A 20893-nucleotide genomic window follows, 5' to 3' on the forward strand; every position below is an offset into this window, starting at 1 on the left:
AATATAGAACTTAGTTGACTGAATTTCATGAATTGAAAAATTGTGAATAATATTAAATTTATTTATTAATGAACAATTAACATAATGTTTTCTCATTCACCCTTTCGAAAAGAAAACACTTTATTATTAGCAAAAAATAAAAAAATCACTTTAATCTCATATCATAGTATTTATGATTTAATTTTACAGACAAAGATGTAAAATAATTAAGGTATTTTAATGAAGAAATAAGTAATACAGTTTTTGAGGGAAAAATGGGAAGAAGTCCTATAAAAATGGGCAAATAAATGTCTCAAGAGTATTATAAACAGAGTAAAAGAATTATTATATATCCGGGACATACTAGATAGTCCATAAACTATTTTTATTCAACTAAATTAAGGAGTAATTTTATTTTATTTGTGGTGTTCAGAGTTCGAATCTCGAACCTTGCATATATTATGCATTGACCTTACCAACTGAGCTAAGATCACGGGGACAAATTAAGGAGTAATTTGACATACTTAGAATAATTTATGGATTATTCCTTATATAAGTTTTAGTTTTTTCTAACAATTATATTCTCACATTTTATTATTTTCATTCAATAAAATAAGTTATTTTAATTATTTATTTCAAATATAAGTTTCGGTCTAGATTTTAATTTGATCCCTTAATTTAAATTAATTTATTTACAATTTTATCATTTTTAACATTTAAATAATTGATTTTTTTACAGTACTCATATAAAATTTAGTAACTTCTATTATTATTTTTGTAAAAAAAAAAACCAAATTGGAATAGCACTCTAGTAGGAGATAATGATAAAATAAAATATCTCAAAAAATTGATAAAAAAAAAATCATCAATAAGAATTGAACTTGATACCTTAAGATGATATAAAACACTTACACACGATACACATCAACTATTTAGCTAGACCGACAGTGGAGATAATAGTTTAATATACTTTATTTTTGGTGAAAAATAATTTAATATACCTTTCTTTGTAGGAATAATGATTTAATATAAATATTTTACACTATAATACTAATTTGAATAAAAGAGCAAAAATAGAAAATGTCCCCATCCTAGGCTATTAATTAATTAGACACCACCCATTTCTTCTCAAACTCTTCAATTCCTTCAGGTGAACAATACTATATACTCTCTATCTACTCTTTCTAGGGTTTCCTTCTTTATACATCTTTCTTTATATGTAACCACTTGTGTTGCTTTTTTTAGCCTATATATCTCTTTTTTTATTTTGATTATTCCTTCTTTCTCATCAGAACAACAAGAACAATTGGTGGTAGCTAGGTTAACCAAAAAAAATCATTCATCATGGGAAGGGGTAGGGTTCAGCTGAAACGGATCGAGAACAAAACAAGCCAACAAGTAACTTTTTTCAAAAGAAGAACTGGACTTCTCAAGAAAGCTAATGAAATTTCTGTTCTTTGTGATGCTCAAGTTGCTTTGATTATGTTCTCTACCAAAGGAAAACTTTTTGAGTATTCCTCTGGACCAAGGTTAGTTAATTAATTAGTTTGCTTCACCTATATATATCCACTTTTTTTTATTTCCATTTTTGGGGTTATTAATTTCTATATTTCATATATATACTTTTGATTGTTTTGGATCCATCTTTTTCCCCCACCATCATCAAAATCTAGTTAAGGAAACTTTTGTTTTTTTAATAATAAAAAAATAATATATACATCCTAATTAATTATTATTTTCTTTGTTGTTGTTGTCATGTGATGTATGTCAATATATTTACATTTTTATTATAATCAAGATATGTTAATTAATATAGATATATACAATTTTTGTTTAAAATCATTACTCTTGTATCATCTTAGGTTTTTTTTTTTTTTTTGGATAAAACCCTCTCAAAAAAATAAAATTAGATACAAGATTTTCTTTTGTGGGATACACCATAGGGTTTTAAATATGTTGATGTTTTATGATATTCTTACCTAAACTGAAATATAGCACTGAGTTTTGGTCAAAATTTAAATATAGCAAGCAATACTCATGAATGAGTACTTGAAGTTGCTGTTTGATTGTACTTTGTTTCTCTATTTTGGGGTCTGGTCACATAATCGTGCTTCACTATCCAACCCTTTTTCTATATATCTATCTTTCAACCCATACTTCTGGAAGATTTTCCTTGTAACTTTTTTGAAGTGTTTGTACAATATAAATCATTCATAGACATGACAATACATTCTTCACCTTCACTGTCATATATAGTGTCACATTCAATTCAAGATATATAAATACGTGACTTAGCTTGTTGGGGAGGAAGGTTTTTTTTTTCCCCTCTTTAATATAAAATATTAAACACATTGGTATAACTATTTTAGACATATAATTTTTTTTTCCATCATAAAAATAGTGATCCAAAATCTGTCTAAAAATTAAGACATCCAAAATTCAGCAAAATTTTTAGGCATATTATTGTATACAACACAGATCAAGTCATTCTCTTGGTGCTACTACATATAAATGGTACTTATATAGATGATCAAATGTTGGATATATAGATCAACTTGTTTGAGCTAACAATTAAAGGATCAAAGTTTAAACCCTGATGATCAATGAAAAATAAAAATTAATATACAATTAATATACTAACATTTGTCGATAAAAGATAAGCATCCTTAAAGATGAAGTACCAGATATAACTCAAGTTATGAATAAAATTAAACTTTTCTTTATCTTGGTTTTCTAGATAAGAGTTTGAAGTTTGTACTATTTTCAGACTAATGGAGTAATCCAAAGACGTGCCTGCAAATTTAGAGGCTAATACCATTAATATTATAATCTTGTAATGGATTGAAGTACCCTGATATTCCCTATATTTTATTTTGCTTACTAAATAAAATATATCATTCACTTGGTTATTTTTGTATAAATAATATATAGAACTAATGTATTTTTTTCAGGCAAATATAGAATTAAATTAAATCTACATATATCATATAATAACTGTATAAGTCTATGTATAACCTAAGATGTGTAATACCTGATATATATTAGAAGAGAAGAAGCTATAACCTAATAAGCTAGGTTTTCATAACCTAGATGCACCACCGCGAGTAAGAATCTATGAATAACCTAAGCAAGGCTACATGACCTAACTAAGGACTATACATACAAATTTATATTCCCAAATTTATATATGATAAATATATAAATAATGAAAACTGTTGGAAAGACAAGGTGCTGCAACAAAATATATTGCCTAAATTGTATCGTAGTATAGTACAAAAGTAGTAGTCAGAGAGGAAAAATAACTGAAGTAAAAGGCTTTCAGGCAGGATTCCTGGTTCCTATAGAAAAAAGAAGAAACAAAGCATAGTCATGTGGATTGAGAGGTTTTCTGTTTCAACAAAAATGTCATTCTTTGATATAATATTAATATATACTCAATTTAAGACAAATAGTTTAATACAATAATAACTAAAAAAATGTTTTGACTATAGGATATTATATTTCCTAGGTTATTACATAAGTGTCACAACGTTATAATCGACACGTATGTCATGTTATTCCAAATATCATAACTACTCTAATATTTTTTTAGAGGTAGCTACTCTATAGTTGTAAGTTGAAACTAAGATTACAAACTTTAATGATTAGAATGACATTTTAATATACTTTGGTTATCTTTTCAAACTTTAATTGCCTAAAAAAAAAATAACAACATTGAGATAAAAAGGCTCATCACTAACAACTCTTAATATATATGTTCTGTAACCGGTTAATACTTATTTATAGGGTTAGATAATGATAAGTTATTTATGAATATAATAGAAACAACAAGACAAAATATTGATTCCTTACTCATCTTGGGTAAGTTCAGTGTTCATGATGGCTTATTATAACAAAAGGGTTGATCATTTTTTACATCATATGGAGCTTTATTGAGAGGAAAGAGGTGCATAAATTTTGTAGGGAGGGACAAATCATAACTATGTCATCTCACATTTAAATATTGTTTTTGAGTTAGTTTATTTGGAGGGAGGTTAGAGATTTTGTTCTTGTGTTTTTGGACTAATGTATAGTAAGTAGTTGGTTTGTTTTATGTCATATAAATTGAGAGATATGTAATGGCTCTTGTACTTTATATTAATATTAATACATTTTGTTTTTAGGGAGGGGTTACTTATCATAACTATATCTCTTGTACTTTATTAAATTGAGAGATATGTAATGGCTCTTGTACTTTATATTAATACATTTTGTTTTTAGGGAGGGGTTACTTATCATAACTATAGCTCTTGTACTTTATATTAATTTTTTTTCTTATTTTACTAATATTTATTTTGCATGTGTATCCATGGTTTTGTTTTCTTCTTTTTAGCAATTAATTTATGGTGACATACCTGCCTAAAAAAAGTCCCTCCCAAATATGATAATTTATGTTGTTAGCCACCCTGTTTCTTTATTTTATTTTTTGTCTTCTAAATGTTAATGTATTGTGTTGATGCTTGCAAGCAAGGGTTTTTGGTACCAAGGCTCAATATAGTGGTTATGATGTAAAAAATAACAAATTATATTAATATAAACCTCCATTAGATGTTTTATTTATTAGTTTTATGGAGACCAAATATATCAAAGCTCAGTATAGCGTTTGGTATCCATATCTATTAGTTCTAAAATGTGTCAACTATGGAGACCAAAAAATTGTATCCTATAAAAGTTTTAAACACCATTCATTATAAAAAAGAAAAAATAATATATTTATATCATCAAATGAATCCAACAGCTAAAATCATGTATGTATACATGTTAAAAAAAATTGGCAGTAGTTTAGTTTGTTAATCTTGTGTAAACTCTATATATAGAGCATCTTGAATTCATTTTTTTTTTTGCATATTTTTTCAATCAATTGAATATGTGTTGTTCAGGAGCAATTCTAACTTGAGCATAATCCCAAATCAAATTTATTTGAACACACACTCATAAATGAAAAAAATTAAAAGAGAAAAGAATTAAATAATGTGATTTAAATAATTTCTCTTTTAATTTTTTACATTTATGTCTGTGCGCCCAAATAAATTTGATTTAAGATTTTGTCCAAGCAAGAATTTCTCGTTGTTCAATATATAGTCACATGAGTAATAATATACCCTTTAACTCTCTTATGAGTTTAATCTTCCTCGCTTTCATCCACAATAAATTTGTAACGTGCGTCTCTATGACACTCATTAAATCTCTTGTTCCCTTGTTTGAACCATACAAACCCTTACTATTTTTTTATACTTTTGCATGATTATTTGATGTATTATATGTTTGATAGTTTCCCATTTTAACCTATGAAACAGCATGGAAGACATTTTGGAACGATATGAGAGACAAAATCATACAGAACTTACTGGAGCTACCAATGAAACACAGGTACTTCACTTGAAAACATAAATTTCTATTGACATATTACAAAGAGAAACAATATATATAAACATGCTTGAGCTAACATGAAAGTGAATATATATGAATTATATTGTTTCCATGCAAATCACATAGTAATTGAGATCATTTTATTGTAGGGAAATTGGTCCTTTGAATACATGAAGCTCACTGCTAAAGTTCAAGCCTTAGAGAGGAACTTAAGGTACATATTTTTTAGACTTTGTTAGTTGTAAGATGAACAATAACAACTATTTTTAGCTTTTGAGGTTGTTCTAAAATTACTTCATGCTTCGACACTTGCACGGTGCAGCAGCTATAGATGATCCGAATTCCAAACTCTTCCACATGCATCTGGATCCTCTATTGCACCATGCAGCGGTTTGCAGGACCGTTGTATCTAATGGCCCTGTAGCCCGCTGCACTGTGCAGTAATTATAGGAGATCGAAACTCATAATAAATTCAACAATCATTTTGCACTCTTTGTTTTTACAATGAACACAATATCGATATGAAGCTATTTTCCTAGAGTGTTTTCTTTTTACTGGGAACTATTTATTTGCTAAATAGTATTCATCATTGACATTATCAGATAAGATGCTTCAAAATCAATAACATTATGGAAAAAAATAATACTATATACCTTATATCATCTTCAATATAGGAACTTTGTGGGAAATGATCTGGACCCCTTGAGTGTGAAAGAGCTTCAGAGTTTGGAGCAACAGCTTGACACATCGCTAAAGCGAATCCGAACAAGAAAGGTGAGAATGCTTATTCTTTAACAAGAAATAAGAAGAGAATAAATGAGTTCTTGACATCAATAATGTAGTATTAGTACATATAACATTTGATTTTTCAGCTGAGGATCAATTAACTGATCAATATGATTTTTGCAGAACCAAGTCATGAATCAATCCATCTCAGAGCTGCACAAAAGGGTAAGATATTTTTGTAAAATTGAATACTTATTTTAAGTACATTGAATGGCACAAAAAATTGAGCAGTATCAGAATGTCTTTGATATACATGTTTGGAAATGAATTTCATATGCAAATTGCAATAACATGTTAAAGCTAATTAAGTCATATATATAACAAACTTGTTTTATACTTCACAAGTAATTAAATCATATGCCATTTGAGTATATTCTTAGATATCATTTGTGAAGCGAAACTAGTTTTCATATAAATTGAAGCAAGATTTTCCACATAAAGTTTTGAGATATATATATTAATATAAAACTTTGCTATGTATATGACAGGCAAGGACATTGCAGGAGCAAAACAGCAAGCTAGCAAAGGTAGAATTCACATTTCCCTCTTAACATTTCAGTATACTATTAGGGTTTCAAATAAAGGTCTGCAATTGCGATGTGGGCCGCAACACAACTGTTTTGTATGTTGTCATAACCGCAATGCGACAATAATTGAGTCTGCATTGCCATATTTGATTGCGATTCTCCGTAATATCAAGAATCGCAACAAAGCTACAACTGTTATTTAAAACCTACCAGCCAAGAAAGGGTAGTAAAATAAAAAAATAAAAAAAACTAATGTTTTATTACATTTATGATTAGACAAAGGAGAAAGAGAAGACAGTGAGTGAACATCCTCAAAGATGCCTACAAACCATAGGCATAGGGCAATGTTCATCCACCCTCAACTTAATCTGTCAACCAGAGGTGCTACCACCACCACAAAGACTGGTTCCTTCTCTAAATCTCAGGTATTTCTTTTCCCTTTTAAGCATAATGTAGATCCTAGTATGATTTAGGAACTACATATCAATGTTTTTAAATAGCTGCACTACAGTGCTATAGTGTAGCAGAATTCGAACAAATCGTTATTGTTCTACGATATGTTATTTTGTATAAAATATTGTCAAATAACGACTATAGTGTCCCTATTGGTTAGCGGAAACTTAACAAACCGCTATATTCCATGATTTGCATTTCACATCATTACATACAAATATTACTCACTTGAGTTGGTCTGGTGATGTCGGCTTAAGACCTTAGAGTGTGCTCCTTTCAAAGGTCTTAGGTTTGAATCTCTCTGATACCAATTTCGGTGGATTAGTTTGGCTTCTAAACAAAAAATAATTACATACAAACATACATTCCTATATATACATGTGTGTATGCATGCATGTAGCAAATTTTGTTGAGACAATGTCAGCAAGCTATGTACATATTGTTGTGTTATGATGATAAAATGTGTGAAAATGATGTATGTATGGATGGTTGCAGTGGCACTTTACAAGCAAGAGGGTCATTGGAATTTGAAGAAGCAGGTGAAGCTCAAACTGTTCCTAGAAGCAATCATAGTCTCATGCCACCATGGATGCTCCATCATCTCACCAACTAGATTGTCATCTATGTATTTATGTATGTATGTGAAAGACATTTTATTATCATTATTATTATTATTATCATTATTATTCCTATTATTATCATTATATTAAATATGTATGATGAATGTGTAAGTAAGCCTTATATTAAGGCATCAACTCTTCTATTATATAAGGGCCCTACCCTGCTCTTCATATTGCAAATCAATGAGAATGAAGTCTTTCCTATATGATAGATTGTTGATTTGAAGTATAATCTTTTCCAATTTGAGAATACCTTATTTTGGTTATAAATGTTTTCTTTTTATACAAAAAACAAACTTATAACCATGATAAAAAAAAAAAAAATTAAGAAAATATATGTACATTAGAATAATGACACAATATGTTTTAGACCACAAGTATTTAGAAAAATCTATCTGTACAGCTTATATTTTACAAGATTTTAAGGTTTATACAGTGTTTGCTATGATTGTCATCAATTATAAAGATTCTGTCTGTCAAAAGCATTATTAAAATAACCATTATAATAAGTACTCATTGAACAAAAACCAATTACAGTCTTGACCAGAAAAAGAATAATCCAATTACTGTTTATTGAATATTCCTTGAATTATAAAGGGGTTGCTTGTTGCAACTGGTTTGGATGCTTAGTCACATGAAGTTTATGAACATATCTATATGCTTTCAACAAGAATTGTACTGTACTCCAAAACAGTGGTGAGTGAGTACTAAAGATTGAGAATTGGGAACATAAAAAGTAGAACACTTCTCTAACATGAGTCAATGATCTCTTTATTCAACATAGCCAAATTCTTTGTCTATGTACATTACTCTAAAATACATTATTTGGTACTAAGCTTCTATGTAAACAACAACACTATACACTGCATGATTACTTCTGTTGAAATAATAACACAGTTCCATGAATGAATACAACAGTTACATATATTTCATGAATACAGAAACAATCATGATTAATTCTAACTTCAAATGCTTTGTTAGATTTTACTGTTCTTTTCCTCCTCTTGTCCATGAGCACCACCAGCAAGCATGTACTCTCTGCAATCAAGTTGTTGATATAACATCATTATATGATTCGTCGAGTAATATAAATAAAGTCAAATCCTAAGAGATACTCTATGATTATAAATTTATCATAGAAAATAACTTAAGATACTCGAATATATCAATGATATTATAAGATATTTTCGAATATTCTAACCGTGCATAACTCTTTTACATTGGCACTGCATATCAATTAAAATTGCACGTAAAATACCTGAGTCTTCCACAGAGACGAGCTAAAGCATCGGATCCAGTTCTATATGCAATATCCTCAACTTTAGCAGCATTAGATAAGGTCATACTATCTGCCAGTACAAACTCACACAACTCCTTTAACGAAAAAGCGTCAGTCAACACAGCTGAATGGCCACCACCAGCAGCTAGTTTTCGAACCTCCCCAACACACCTGTGATGTCGAAACTTTAACATAAACCTTACACAATCATGTAGAAGATTCTTCAGCTAGAAACACATACCAGTCAACCGGTGACGGATACCAAGCATATGTAGATTTCTCATTTGCTGCCTGACCATAACTATTGTAACCCCATCCATGTATTCGGCCATCTCTCATACAAATAAGAGTGTGAGAATGTCCACATGCTACAAGTTGCACGCCTTTTGGAACAACTAAAACTGGAATGTTTCGGAAAAATGTCCGAGAGTCATTAGGGATACACGAGAACAATCCAGTGTCAGGGCCAAGGCCTAACTGACCAGATTGACCTCCACCCCAAGCATAAAGTGCTCCTTCCTGAGTCAACGCACATGTATGTACACCACCGCATGCTGCGTCTTTTATGAAAATACTATCGAGGGAAACCACCCTCCTTGGAAGTAACTCTTTATCCCCATACTGAAGTGAAGTATGTCCCAGCTGGCCCATATTTCCAAGCCCCCATGTGTAACTGCAAGATCCAGGGAAGGAACAAATATAAATAGTGATGAAACATTATCACAAGCTAAATTCCATAACTAATTTTTAATACGGCTTATGGTTCCCAAATAACATATAACTGGAACAAACCACTCCTTCCACAGCCTAGTTAAATACAAGTATGTCTCCATGTATCAGACGAGCAAAAGAAACTGAATTGAAGTGAAGTAGCTTGAGGATTTATGCCTCTGAATTGAGAATACAAGATTATCATTGTAAACAAATTATACCTAGTATTTATGATGCATGTACATGCACTACTATGCATATTTTAAGCTTAAAAATACCGTCAAAAAAAAATTAAGCTTAAAGATTTCAACTACTACTTAAAAAGTATAATGACCTTATTCAAATCATTGTTAAGGAGAGGCTATAGTGACACTATAGCGCTATAACGTAGCGGAATTTGAAGGAAAAAATCACTATTATTCTGCAATGGCTATTTAGTACAAAATATTGTCAAATAGCAGCTATAGCCACACTAAAGCCTTATGCATAGCAGAGTTTAAACAACCGCTATTTTCCACTGGCTCTAGGAATATATAACTATAGTTTTACAAGTCATAACTACGCCAAGGGTCAAGGGAACAGAAACTTGCATATCTAGATGCAGCATTTCCATTGTATTGTGTCTCTTCCGTGAGATTCCCTAATGTGTCATGCGGAAAACCACATTTCTCAAGGTTAAATTTATAAATATCTCCATCTAGAAAATCCTTTATATCACTTACACCTCGCCCTTATCAGAAATGGCTGCAGTGTGGTACTCCCCACATGACACTCTGGTAATCTTGACGAGCTCGGGGGCTTCATCAAGGAATTTAGCATAAGAACTTAGAATGCGAGCTCCCTGTAGTCCCTCACAAGTAACACCTCGGCCAAGTTGACCATGCTCGTTGTAGCCTGGTTTATGAAAACAGTAAGACAGCCCCGATAAGTAAGTCACAAAAAACCCTCATTTTGTAATGATCAAGTTTACTTTCCTATATTCAACCCATAAGGGAAATCATAGACATAAAATTTATAAATCATGCAAAAATAACAACATATTTAGAGTTTAGACAGACAATAGTGAATAAGGAAAGGCAATGACTGAATTACCCCAAGCTTGCAGTAGGCCATCCTCAGACAAAGCAACCACATGAACAGCTCCACAAGACACTTGCTTAATGGTCTGTAAGTAATGATATGAATAACGGAAAAATGGAAAATGAGAGATCAATAAACAGACAGAAAAATGTAAAAGATTACTATCATTATTGCATTGTTTAATGTTGTGTCCGGCTAAGAAAAGGAACGGAAACAGTTGCGCATTCTATTTCACATTTAATAAATTTAAACTAAATCATAACCCTAGGGAAATGAATTCACTTGTATATCATAATGGGTACAAACAAGAAATAAGGCAATAAGAAATTTAATAGAATAATTGCATTCACCATAAAGAAATGGCCAGTGGATATCCACTTGGATCTATTTGCATATAAACAAGGCAAATAATAAAATAATGAATGTATACGAGGATATGTTACATGTATATAGTGGTTTATGCTCAAACATAAACACTTACTGTGTTAGGTTCGAAGGCACCCCAAAACAGTCTAGGAAGATTCGATCCCTGGAGTATAAAAAAATAAGTTGAAGAAAAATCATATATGACAGATTGTGATATTAAGAACACCGCTTTAACCCTTAAGAAGCTAGTACCTGATTTTGCCCCCAAACCCAGAGCCTTCCAGTCGACACGGTACCATCATTTTCACGAGGTTCTGCAATGCAAGCAGAACAATGTGCACCACAGGCTACAGATTTTACAAACTCCGAATCTAATTGTTTGACTTTCTTTGGATGTTTCCTTCGCTCCTCAGTTCCATCACCAAGTTGACCAAACTCATTAGCCCCTGAGAATGGGATAACATGCATTAGCCTTTGACACTTGCCACTTTTATGTTTACTAGCCACGATATAAAACCATTAATAATAGCAAACAAACTTAAAATTAAAATTGTAAATTAAAAAGGGAAAATCTATTGCAAAACTAATTAACTTTTGACCATATAAATGTTATCAATCCCAGATAGCAGAGCATATTTAGCCATACGCATATGCGATTGAGCAGAAGAGAGTGGGTTTGTGAGAATCCACCACATGATAACTCGAAAATGAAGGACCTGTCGGAAAGTCACCCGTAGAGGAAGCTGGGGTAATGGGGACTCCGCTGGCGCAGCCAATTTGCATGTGACAGACTGCAATCTCAACTACTGCAGTGACAGCCACTATTTTAAACCGCTCCCTCTACTTAACTACCATAGTAACAGCACTGCTATAGCGCGCTTTTGATGACATTGATTGATATTCCCTACTAGTAATAAACTATCAAATGAAATCAACTCTAACTACAAGAAGGAAAGAACCGAATACAGAAAATGGTCTCTCCTGACACAAACCACATTCCATAATAAAAATGCAGTGGAAACTCCAACGAGTCAAGTTCGTCCTAGAAATATAGCAAAAATCCTTCTAAAGCAATGCTCCTTAGACCCTAGCAGGGTCTAGAACCCAAAATTGGGGTGTGAAGGTATGAGTAAATTATTTCAATTTTGTTCAGTTTGACTGATTAAGAATCATAGAAAAATAGCTCCAATACTATAAAACAGTTTTTGAATGAATACATGGAGTCATGAACAATGAGTAAAACAAGTAAAGAGTAAGAGAAGTCCAAACCCCAAGTGAAAAGTGAGCCATCCGAGGCTATTGCAGCTGTATGCTCCCGACCGCATGCAATATCCAACCAGCGTGTATTGAGACCAGCCGGACATCCAAACAGCTGAGGAGGTAGCTGTTTTGGAATCCTTAACTGATCGTCTTTCTCCTTTCTCCCTGTCTGCCCGGATTGATTATACCCCCACACATAAATAGCACTCTTCCTTGGAATACTAGCTGCCACGGGTTTTGTGGTCCCCAAAATTGCATCAATATCCATAGATTGTCTACCTTGAGATGCAAAATCCAACAAGTTCAATGTCTTAATAGCAGTCAATGATAATAAAAAAAAACACAAATTGCATCAATATCCATAGATTATTAACATTAAGATGCAAAATCCATTAAATTCAAATTCTAAACTTCAATCAATGATAAAAAAAAAAAGGCAAAATTTCTCTCATAGTCCTGTAACTTAATTTCAGGTATCAATTTCGTCCTTTAACTTTTTTTTCACGTCATTTTAATCCTTGACCCGTGTTAGCGTATGAATTTTCAAGCTTCAAAAATGGGTGAAGGACCAAAATGACTTGAAAGAAAAAAAAAAGATAAATGACTAAATTTTGATGTAAAATTAATTTAACAATCCACATGAGCAACTTTTCCTAATAAAAACACCAATTACATCAATAAGCTCAATTTCTTAATTTCAATCAATGATAGTAATAAAAAAAGCACAGCAATCAGCAATTGCATCAATAATTAAATTTTGCATAGATTGTAGACATTGGGATGCAATGTTGAATAATCTCAATTTATGAATTGCATCAATATCCACAGATTGTTGTCCAATAAGTTGAATTAATGATAATAAAAACAAAAAATATAACAAAGGTAGCAAAATAAAACATGATAGGAATATGAATATGAATGATAAATAATGGAAAAATAAATACTCTAGAGAGAGAGAGAGAGAGAGTACCTGGAAGGAAATGAAGATGAAGAAATGAAAAGAAAGAAAGGAAGAGTTTTGGTTTGTTTACCTTTATACGCAATCACGGAGGAAGGCAGGAAGAGGCAGACAGAACAACAGGAAAGGAATGCACACGGATGGTCGGTCGCGGTGAAGTCAGTCAGGACTCAGGACGAGAGGTGTCAAATGTTTTTCCGGTTCTTCAAAGGTTACCCACCAATTAGTACAGACATTACACCTCCCTCTTTTTTTTATAAAAAACAGATAAATTCATAAAGTCGTTGTATCTGATTGATAACATAGACTAAATACATTTAAAAAAAAAAACTAAATGAGTATTATTTTTTACTTTATATTTTTTGGTCAAACATTATATTTAAGTCCAATAAGAAAAATATTATTTTTTTAAGATATTTTTTTTTTGAAGAGGCTAAAATGGAATATATTACCAACTCAAAAAGTCTTTCCTAGCACAAGGTGTACATAGGAAAGACAAACAATGTCGAAACAATATTTACAAGAGGAACCTGTACATAAAGAAGCAAAAAAGAAATAACTATCAGCCTATGCCTAACAAGGTGAACGGACTAAGCCACCAACCATGATAGTTAAAGGGAAGAGTAGGAAATTTCTCCTTCAACCACCTAAAAGCGAGAGACTTAATCCTATCGACCACCTGACTTATTAAGCAAATTTTGTCGTTAAAATGCCTGTTATTTCTTTCTTTCCAGATTTCCCAAACTGTCGCAAACCAAATAACCTGAGATATAGAGCGGCGCTTCTTCGCGATACCACCACTGACACTAAATTGATTAAAATGATCTTGCACCTGAGCAAGAATGACCGCTGAGATGCCAAGCCATCTATAAATGAAATGCCAAACAGCCCCAAAAATATTACAATGCAAAAACAAGTGATGGGAAGATTCAATCGAACCACATCCAACCACACACATCCTTGAGTCACGATCAAGAACACCACGCCGATGCAAATTGTCCTTTGTAGGCAACCTGTCTCGGAACAAACGCCAAGCAAAAAGCACAACCTTTAACGGGACATCTTTATGCCACAACGAGTCAACAGGAACCGTTGAAACCAGTGGAGGATGAACTGATAGGAAATTATATGCACTCCGAACAGAGAATACATTAGATGATTCCAATGTCCACAACCATCTGTCATTCCTATCAACCTGCAAATGAACATTATGAAGTAATAACATTAGTTCTCCCACCTCCTCCTCCTCCCACGCAAACAACCTCCGCATCCACCTCCACGCGTCACCCTCTTGACCCCAACCTAACTGACTCATATCAAAAACAGATAATTCTTTAAACACCGATAGATCATATAACCTACTAAACCTAACCTTAAAAGACACCACACCACACCAAACATCCGACCAGAATAACGTATGCTTCCCGTTACCAAGGGAGCGTTCAACATGGTCACTAAACCACCTATCTCTACATAAAAGATAAATATCACGCCACCAGAGGGAACCCTCACGACCTCCCCCCTTCAACCGCCCACCCTCCATGCCATACCGCGCTGACAACACCCTAAACCACAAACTACCAGTATATGTCAACAACCTCCAACACCACTTCCCTAACAATGCAATATTAAACTCACTAATTCTCCTTACCCCCAAACCACCAACCTCCTTACTCCTACAAACAGTGTTCCAATCCACCCAAGCTATTTTCCTATGGTCATCACTACCCCCCCAAAAAAAACATTTTAAAATAGATTCAATAGAGGAGACGATACCTGACGGAGCCTTGAAAAAAGAAAGAGCATAAACAGGCAGCGATGACAGGACAGACTTCAGCAAAACCAAACGACCACCCAAAGACAGATGCTTCGATTTCCAACCCGACAGTCTAGTCTTAATACGACAAATAAGTGGATCCCAAAAAAACAAGCGCCGAGCGTTTCCACCAATAGGCAAGCCCAGATACACAAAGGGAATGGAACTCACCTTACAGTTCAGCACCATAGCCGCTTCTGACAACCAAGACATTGCAACATTCACATCTACTAACTGACTTTTCGAGAAATTCACCTTTAAACCCGACAAAGTTTCAAAAAGAATAAGAATAGCACGCATGGACCTGATATTAGCCCACGACTTTTCTCCCAAAATCAAAGTATCATCTGCGAACTGAAGATGAGACACGACGGTCGTGTTACCGTCACCCACCTTATAGACGGAAAAGAGATTATTGGCCAATAATGACTCCATCAACACATTAAAACCTTCTGCAGCTAACAGGAACAAAAATGGGGAGAGAGGGTCACCCTGTCTCAACCCCCTCCCCAAAGAAAACTCATCAGTTGGAGACCCGTTTACCAAGACCGAAGCAGTAGCTGTACCAATGCATTCTTTTATCCATTTTCTCCAAAGTGTCGGAAATCCCATTTTCCCCATAACCTCATCTAAATAACCCCAGTCTATTGAATCATATGCTTTCTCAAAATCCACCTTGAACAGAATCAATTCTTTTTTACATCTATGTGCTTCATCTACTATTTCATTCGCAACCAAAATGCCATCCAAAATCTGACGACCTTTTATAAAAGCCGACTGAGTGTCCGAAACAACGTAATCAATCACAGAGCGGAGTCTGTTAGCAAGCACCTTCGCCAAAATTTTATACATACAACCCACCAAAGAAATTGGTCTAAAATCATTCAGTCGTTGGGGACTATCTATCTTTGGAATAAGAGCAATAAAAGTGTTGTTCATACCTTTTGCCAATCTACCATTTCTGTGAAACTCTGACAAGAACCGCATCACATCATCCTTCAAAATGTCCCAAAAGTCTTTGATGAAACCAATGTTAATCCCATCAGGCCCTGGACACTTAAAGTTATCACAATCCCACACCGCCGCCTTAACCTCGTCCAGAAAGGCTTTATAAGAGCCACCCCATTTCTATGATTCAAAGTACGAAAATGCAAGCCTTCCATACTAGGCCGATGAGCAACATGAGGCTGAAAATGTGTCGAGAAATGGTTGAACACAGCATTACGCACATTTTGAACTCCTTCAACCAACCCTCCATTCGCGTAAAAGAACGAAATCGAAGTCCTTCGATGCCTATTTGACATAATACCATGGAAGAACTTAGAGTTAGCATCTCCTTCACGTAACCAATGAATTCGAGACTGTTGCCAACAAATACTAGAATGAATACGGGATAAAGAGAACAGCTCGTCTGAAAAACCATGAAGCTCCTCAATCTCTACACCACTTAAATCAACTGTCTCCCCTTTCAAATCTAAAGTTGCAATTTTCTCCTTTAGGGTCAAAATTCTTGCAGGAAGATTACTAGAATGACGTTGATGCCAATCTTTTAAAGCCAATTTGAGGAGCTTTAATTTCTCTTTCAACACATAGCCACCCCAACCCTCCACCTGAAAGGATAACCACTTCTCGCGAACAAAATTATTATAGCCAGGAAGAGACTCCCAACACTTTAACATACGCAAAGGTTTGGGTCCCCAATTTTCAACATCAATAGCAAGCACCAAAGGACAATGATCCGACAAACCACGAGACATAGCCACTGGGAGCAACTCGGCCAAGTCAAACACCATTTTTCAGACAGCAAAAACCGGTCAATGCGACTCATAGACTTCCCGTCACCCCGAAACCACGTGAATGTACGGCCTCGGAGAGGGAGATCAATGAGAACAGTACCTTCAATAAAGTTATTAAAATTGTCGCTCCACACTGCATTAAACACCCTTCCGACACTACGACGTTCGTCGATGCAACGGACCACATTAAAATCACCACAGACACAAACATTTTGATTTGACATAGCCCCCAATCTCAAAGATAAATTATTCCATAACATCTGCTGACGAGAAGCATCACACGGAGCATACACATTAAACAAAACAAACTCCTCTTCAGTCTTCACAAATCGCCCTAAAACCACCAAGACATGATCGAAAGAAATAGATGACCACACCTCGACCTCCTGAACATCCCACATAGTAACAATACCACCAGATGCTCCTACTGACGGTTGAAAAGAAAAATCAGCATTTATATCACCCCATATAGATTTACAAACAGACACATCTAGCACAGACAACTTTGTTTCTTGTAAACAGAGAAGAAAAGGTTTTTCCTTCAGCACCAAATTACACACCTCCCTCCTTTTTTCAACACTCCCTAAGCCCCTAACATTCCAAGAAATTATCTTCATGGCAAAAAAACACAACACCAAAATACCCCACCCTCATCATAACCCTCAACATCGATCTACACATCCTCCCCACCACCACCATGAGTTTTCCTCCCCACCCCTAACAGAACATCAAACATATTGTTTTTATCGCCCGCAAATTTAAGACCAACTTTCTTCCCAATATCACATACATCCTCAGACGCCTTCTCCTTATTAGCATGAAGTACCAACCAATTCTCCCAATCATTATTGACAGATGACTGGGACTCATTAATTGAAGCAACATCATTAGACTTAAGCTTAGCCTTAGAACCATCTGACACCGCCTTACGTAGTTTCATATTCCTTTGCAAGGCTCGAAGGACCTCCTTACGATCTTTTTCTAAAAGTCTTGCAATTCGTTTAATACTTTGAGCACAGTGACGTAAATAACCATTTCCTTTTTTCTTTTTAAATCTTTGCCCGCTTGTTGAAGAAGAAGTAACATTTAACTGCGGCTTTAACAACTTTGGGACCTCAGCAGCAAATTGTTTTTGTTTATTCACCCATTCCAAACTCCACGGACCAGACGTTGAAGCACGAACCCTACCTGGAGGACACGATAAAGTTCGCTTAGCAACCCGTGTTTTAACACTATTATGATTTTCCACCACTTCACAAGTCTGCGTTGTCATCTGCTCAAAACAGTCCACACTCGGCCTTAGCTTAGCAGCCACGCATGCAGCTGGTTCTTTTGACAAAATCTTCACATCTTGCGACAATGATGGTGCTGTTGGTCTAGATATAGAGGGTGACACATTATTAGAACCTGAGATTACAGGGGATGATTGTTTAACACTTTGATTATTAACCTCCTTATTCCAATCCTCAGACAAGTGATGTAAAAGATCGTCGACATCTCCACACCCTGCGACATCAGCATGAATTTCCGGTGTTCCATGAGATTCATCATCTAAACATTCCTCTTCATCAAACAGACATGCATCCTCACCCAAGGAGAAACCCCACTCTTCAATAATTTGAAAATCAAAGAGTACCCCATCTATCATTATTTGGGCACTTGTATTGATTATCTCTAAGGTTGTAGTGGACAATAAAATCCGTGCATAATCAAAACGGTCTCTATCCAAAGTGGTATCATCAACCTTCAGCAACCGGCCACAATCATAGACACATAATTTGAAAAAATCTATATTCCATGCATGAAGTGGCACACCATAAATCCGCACCCGAGCACCTCTTTCACGAAACAACGTTTCCTTATTCCACCGAACCGGTTTAGAAAAGAAATTATCAAAAAAATAAGCCGCTTCAGACAATAAAGAACTCACATCACCGTCGTCAAGAGTTCGCAAAAACACCTTATTTGCACCCAAAGGAATGATAACAAGTTTATCAAAACCCGCATCAAAAATCCTTCTTTGTAACACTGGTATAGAATCCCCATTCAAAACAGACACCACCAAACCCTTCGATGCCCAAGACATATCATCATCAGAAGAACTATACTTGGGAACATACCTCTGTTTCGATTGCACCACCGGACCTTTCACTATAACACCCGCCGACAACTCCTCCACCACCTGTTTCCCCGCTCCAACACCCTCTTTAGCTAACCCACCCATCTTTCTTTTTTCTCCCTCGTTAATTTTTTCTCCCTCTACAATTTTATCTTTCTCGGCATAATTTTTTCCTCCCTCAAAAATTTTTTCTCCCTCACCCCTCTCTCTTCCTACTTCGCGTTTGTTACCAAAACGGTCGTAACTCGACACCTTAGCCACCACCTTACAGTCCCCAAACCACACATTGTTTACAGCCTTTAACAGTTTATCAATATCTTTCACCTTGCTATACCGTACAAAACCAAATAACGCACCATTAACATTACGTTTCCTAGCCAAATACACATCTTCCGTAATTCCACAAACCTCAAAACCTTGCCTTAAAGAACTATATGAAATATTATCCGGAACATTGGTAAAGTAAAAAGATACAAGATTATGGGTTACTTTACCAATTGAAGCGGTTTGTAGTTGCCTTGGCTTCAAAGATTCTGCTGGTCCAATATTAACAGTAGCTGCACCTAACTCCTCATCATGAAAATCCGTATTTTTAATTGTGGCTACAGATAGGCGCCGCTTTCCTTTACCATTGCTCCCTTCTACAAAATCATCGAACTTGCCATGCTTCCTGACTCTAGATTTCGACCGTTTTTGTTTGAGTGGCAATCGCTCTCCATGCCTGCGTGCACCACCACGTGACCTACCATGACGTGAATACTGCATGATGACCTGCCCGTCGGAAGACAAAATTGGCTCGCAAAAATCCCTTGAATCCTCTGAATCATAATCCCACCATACTGAACCATGCCTATCCCTAACCCTAGACTGCCCGTGCGGCCTCGAACCTCCATGCCGATGATCCTCCCGAAGCCTGTCCCGTCCGTCTTCCACCTGTTCCAGCGCTTTCCCCCTTCGCGGTCTCACGTAAGACCACTCTCCCCTATACCCCCCATTTGGTGGCACCCTGCTTGGACCCCGACCCCCCCTATAGTACCTTTCTTCCGGTGAAGGTGAATACCGTCGCGGTGGCCCATGGTGGTGGAACCTAGGGTTACCGCTTCTCACTGTCTCTCGACCACGCTCTCTCTCACTCATGTTTCTCTTTTTTTTTAAGATATTAATTAATAGTAAGTGGACCACTTTATTCGACTTTGACTTTGTAAAATAGAATTTATAAGATAAGGTTATGAATATTTCAAAATAGTAATTAGTTCAGTTAAATTTTACTCATTTTTATGTGAGCGATTGTTATAATATTCTATTTATTTTTGTAAAATTGAATTAAAAAAATATGAAGCTACACATGAGTTGATTTTAAAGTAAAAACGAAAAGTGATGACGAAAAAAAATTTAGGGGATCAAAATTGAAGAAATTTTAGAAGGATTAAAAAGAAAAATCGATATATTTATAGAACTAAAAAGATATTTAACATTTATATCATTTAGTTTATTGGTGTCATTGGCATACTATATAATGTCATTGGATTTGACATCTTTGTGTTCCTTCAAATATTCAATTCTTCTTGTGGCAAATGTGCCACAATTTTGTTCCCTTCTAGTTCGTTTTATTGTCTCGTAATCTTATCTCTTCTAACTTATGTCCTATTTGTAATCAATGTAGTGAAGATATGTTACATGCTTTGTGGACTGACATGGATGGATGGACTATTCCATGTGAGTTGTAATACTTTA

At 34.7% G+C, this 20893-nt stretch overlaps 3 protein-coding genes across 5 annotated transcripts; 1 reads left to right on the top strand and 2 right to left on the bottom strand.

Moving 5' to 3' along the window:
* The first annotated feature begins 1070 nt into the window (after positions 1 to 1070).
* Positions 1071 to 7980, top strand: LOC146904552 (agamous-like MADS-box protein FUL-L). Of its 2 annotated transcripts, XM_085723309.1 has the most exons (9): positions 1071 to 1129; positions 1272 to 1508; positions 5316 to 5388; positions 5538 to 5602; positions 6063 to 6162; positions 6298 to 6339; positions 6663 to 6701; positions 6978 to 7126; positions 7650 to 7980. In XM_085723309.1, exons 2-9 carry the CDS (start codon positions 1324 to 1326, stop codon positions 7765 to 7767), a joined length of 771 nt encoding a protein of 256 aa, XP_085579435.1. In that variant the 5' UTR covers positions 1071 to 1129; positions 1272 to 1323; the 3' UTR covers positions 7768 to 7980. The 2 variants fall into 2 exon arrangements, with proteins under 2 accessions (XP_085579435.1, XP_085579434.1); XM_085723308.1 differs by lacking the exon at positions 1071 to 1129 and having other exon boundaries at positions 1139 to 1508.
* Positions 7981 to 8529: 549 nt separating this feature from the next.
* LOC146904553 (Regulator of chromosome condensation (RCC1) family protein) lies at positions 8530 to 13626 on the bottom strand. Of its 2 annotated transcripts, none has more exons than XM_085730447.1 (9): positions 13502 to 13626; positions 12480 to 12745; positions 11463 to 11656; positions 11326 to 11373; positions 10857 to 10929; positions 10487 to 10658; positions 9295 to 9726; positions 9033 to 9224; positions 8530 to 8812 (listed from the first exon to the last, which is right to left on the bottom strand). In XM_085730447.1, exons 2-9 carry the CDS (start codon positions 12736 to 12738, stop codon positions 8752 to 8754), a joined length of 1431 nt encoding a protein of 476 aa, XP_085586573.1. In that variant the 5' UTR covers positions 12739 to 12745; positions 13502 to 13626; the 3' UTR covers positions 8530 to 8751. The 2 variants fall into 2 exon arrangements, with proteins under 2 accessions (XP_085586573.1, XP_085586572.1); XM_085730446.1 differs by having other exon boundaries at positions 12480 to 12749.
* Positions 13627 to 17713: 4087 nt separating this feature from the next.
* Positions 17714 to 20296, bottom strand: LOC146904554 (uncharacterized). Its single transcript, XM_085728313.1, has one exon. It carries the CDS (start codon positions 20294 to 20296, stop codon positions 17714 to 17716), a length of 2583 nt encoding a protein of 860 aa, XP_085584439.1.
* Between the last annotated feature and the right edge of the window lie 597 nt (positions 20297 to 20893).

The sequence above is a fragment of the Medicago sativa genome, chromosome 7 (genome assembly GCF_051527215.1).
Source record: "Medicago sativa cultivar Bolivia chromosome 7, Bolivia_mono, whole genome shotgun sequence".
Lineage (NCBI taxonomy): Eukaryota > Viridiplantae > Streptophyta > Magnoliopsida > Fabales > Fabaceae > Medicago > Medicago sativa.

Excerpts from the sequence above, each read along its gene's own strand:
- LOC146904552 (XM_085723309.1), top strand. The coding sequence starts at position 1,324 with ATGGGAAGGGGTAGGGTTCAGCTGAAACGGATCGAGAACAAAACAAGC. Across the intron at positions 1,509-5,315 it reads GAGTATTCCTCTGGACCAAG|CATGGAAGACATTTTGGAAC; the intron begins GTTAGTTAATTA and ends CCTATGAAACAG. Across the intron at positions 5,603-6,062 it reads GCCTTAGAGAGGAACTTAAG|GAACTTTGTGGGAAATGATC; the intron begins GTACATATTTTT and ends TCTTCAATATAG.
- LOC146904553 (XM_085730447.1), bottom strand. The coding sequence starts at position 12,738 with ATGGATATTGATGCAATTTTGGGGACCACAAAACCCGTGGCAGCTAGT. Across the intron at positions 9,225-9,294 it reads TATCCGTCACCGGTTGACTG|GTGTGTTGGGGAGGTTCGAA; the intron begins GTATGTGTTTCT and ends TCGACATCACAG. Across the intron at positions 8,813-9,032 it reads CGTCTCTGTGGAAGACTCAG|AGAGTACATGCTTGCTGGTG; the intron begins GTATTTTACGTG and ends ACTTGATTGCAG.
- LOC146904554 (XM_085728313.1), bottom strand. The coding sequence starts at position 20,296 with ATGAGTGAGAGAGAGCGTGGTCGAGAGACAGTGAGAAGCGGTAACCCT.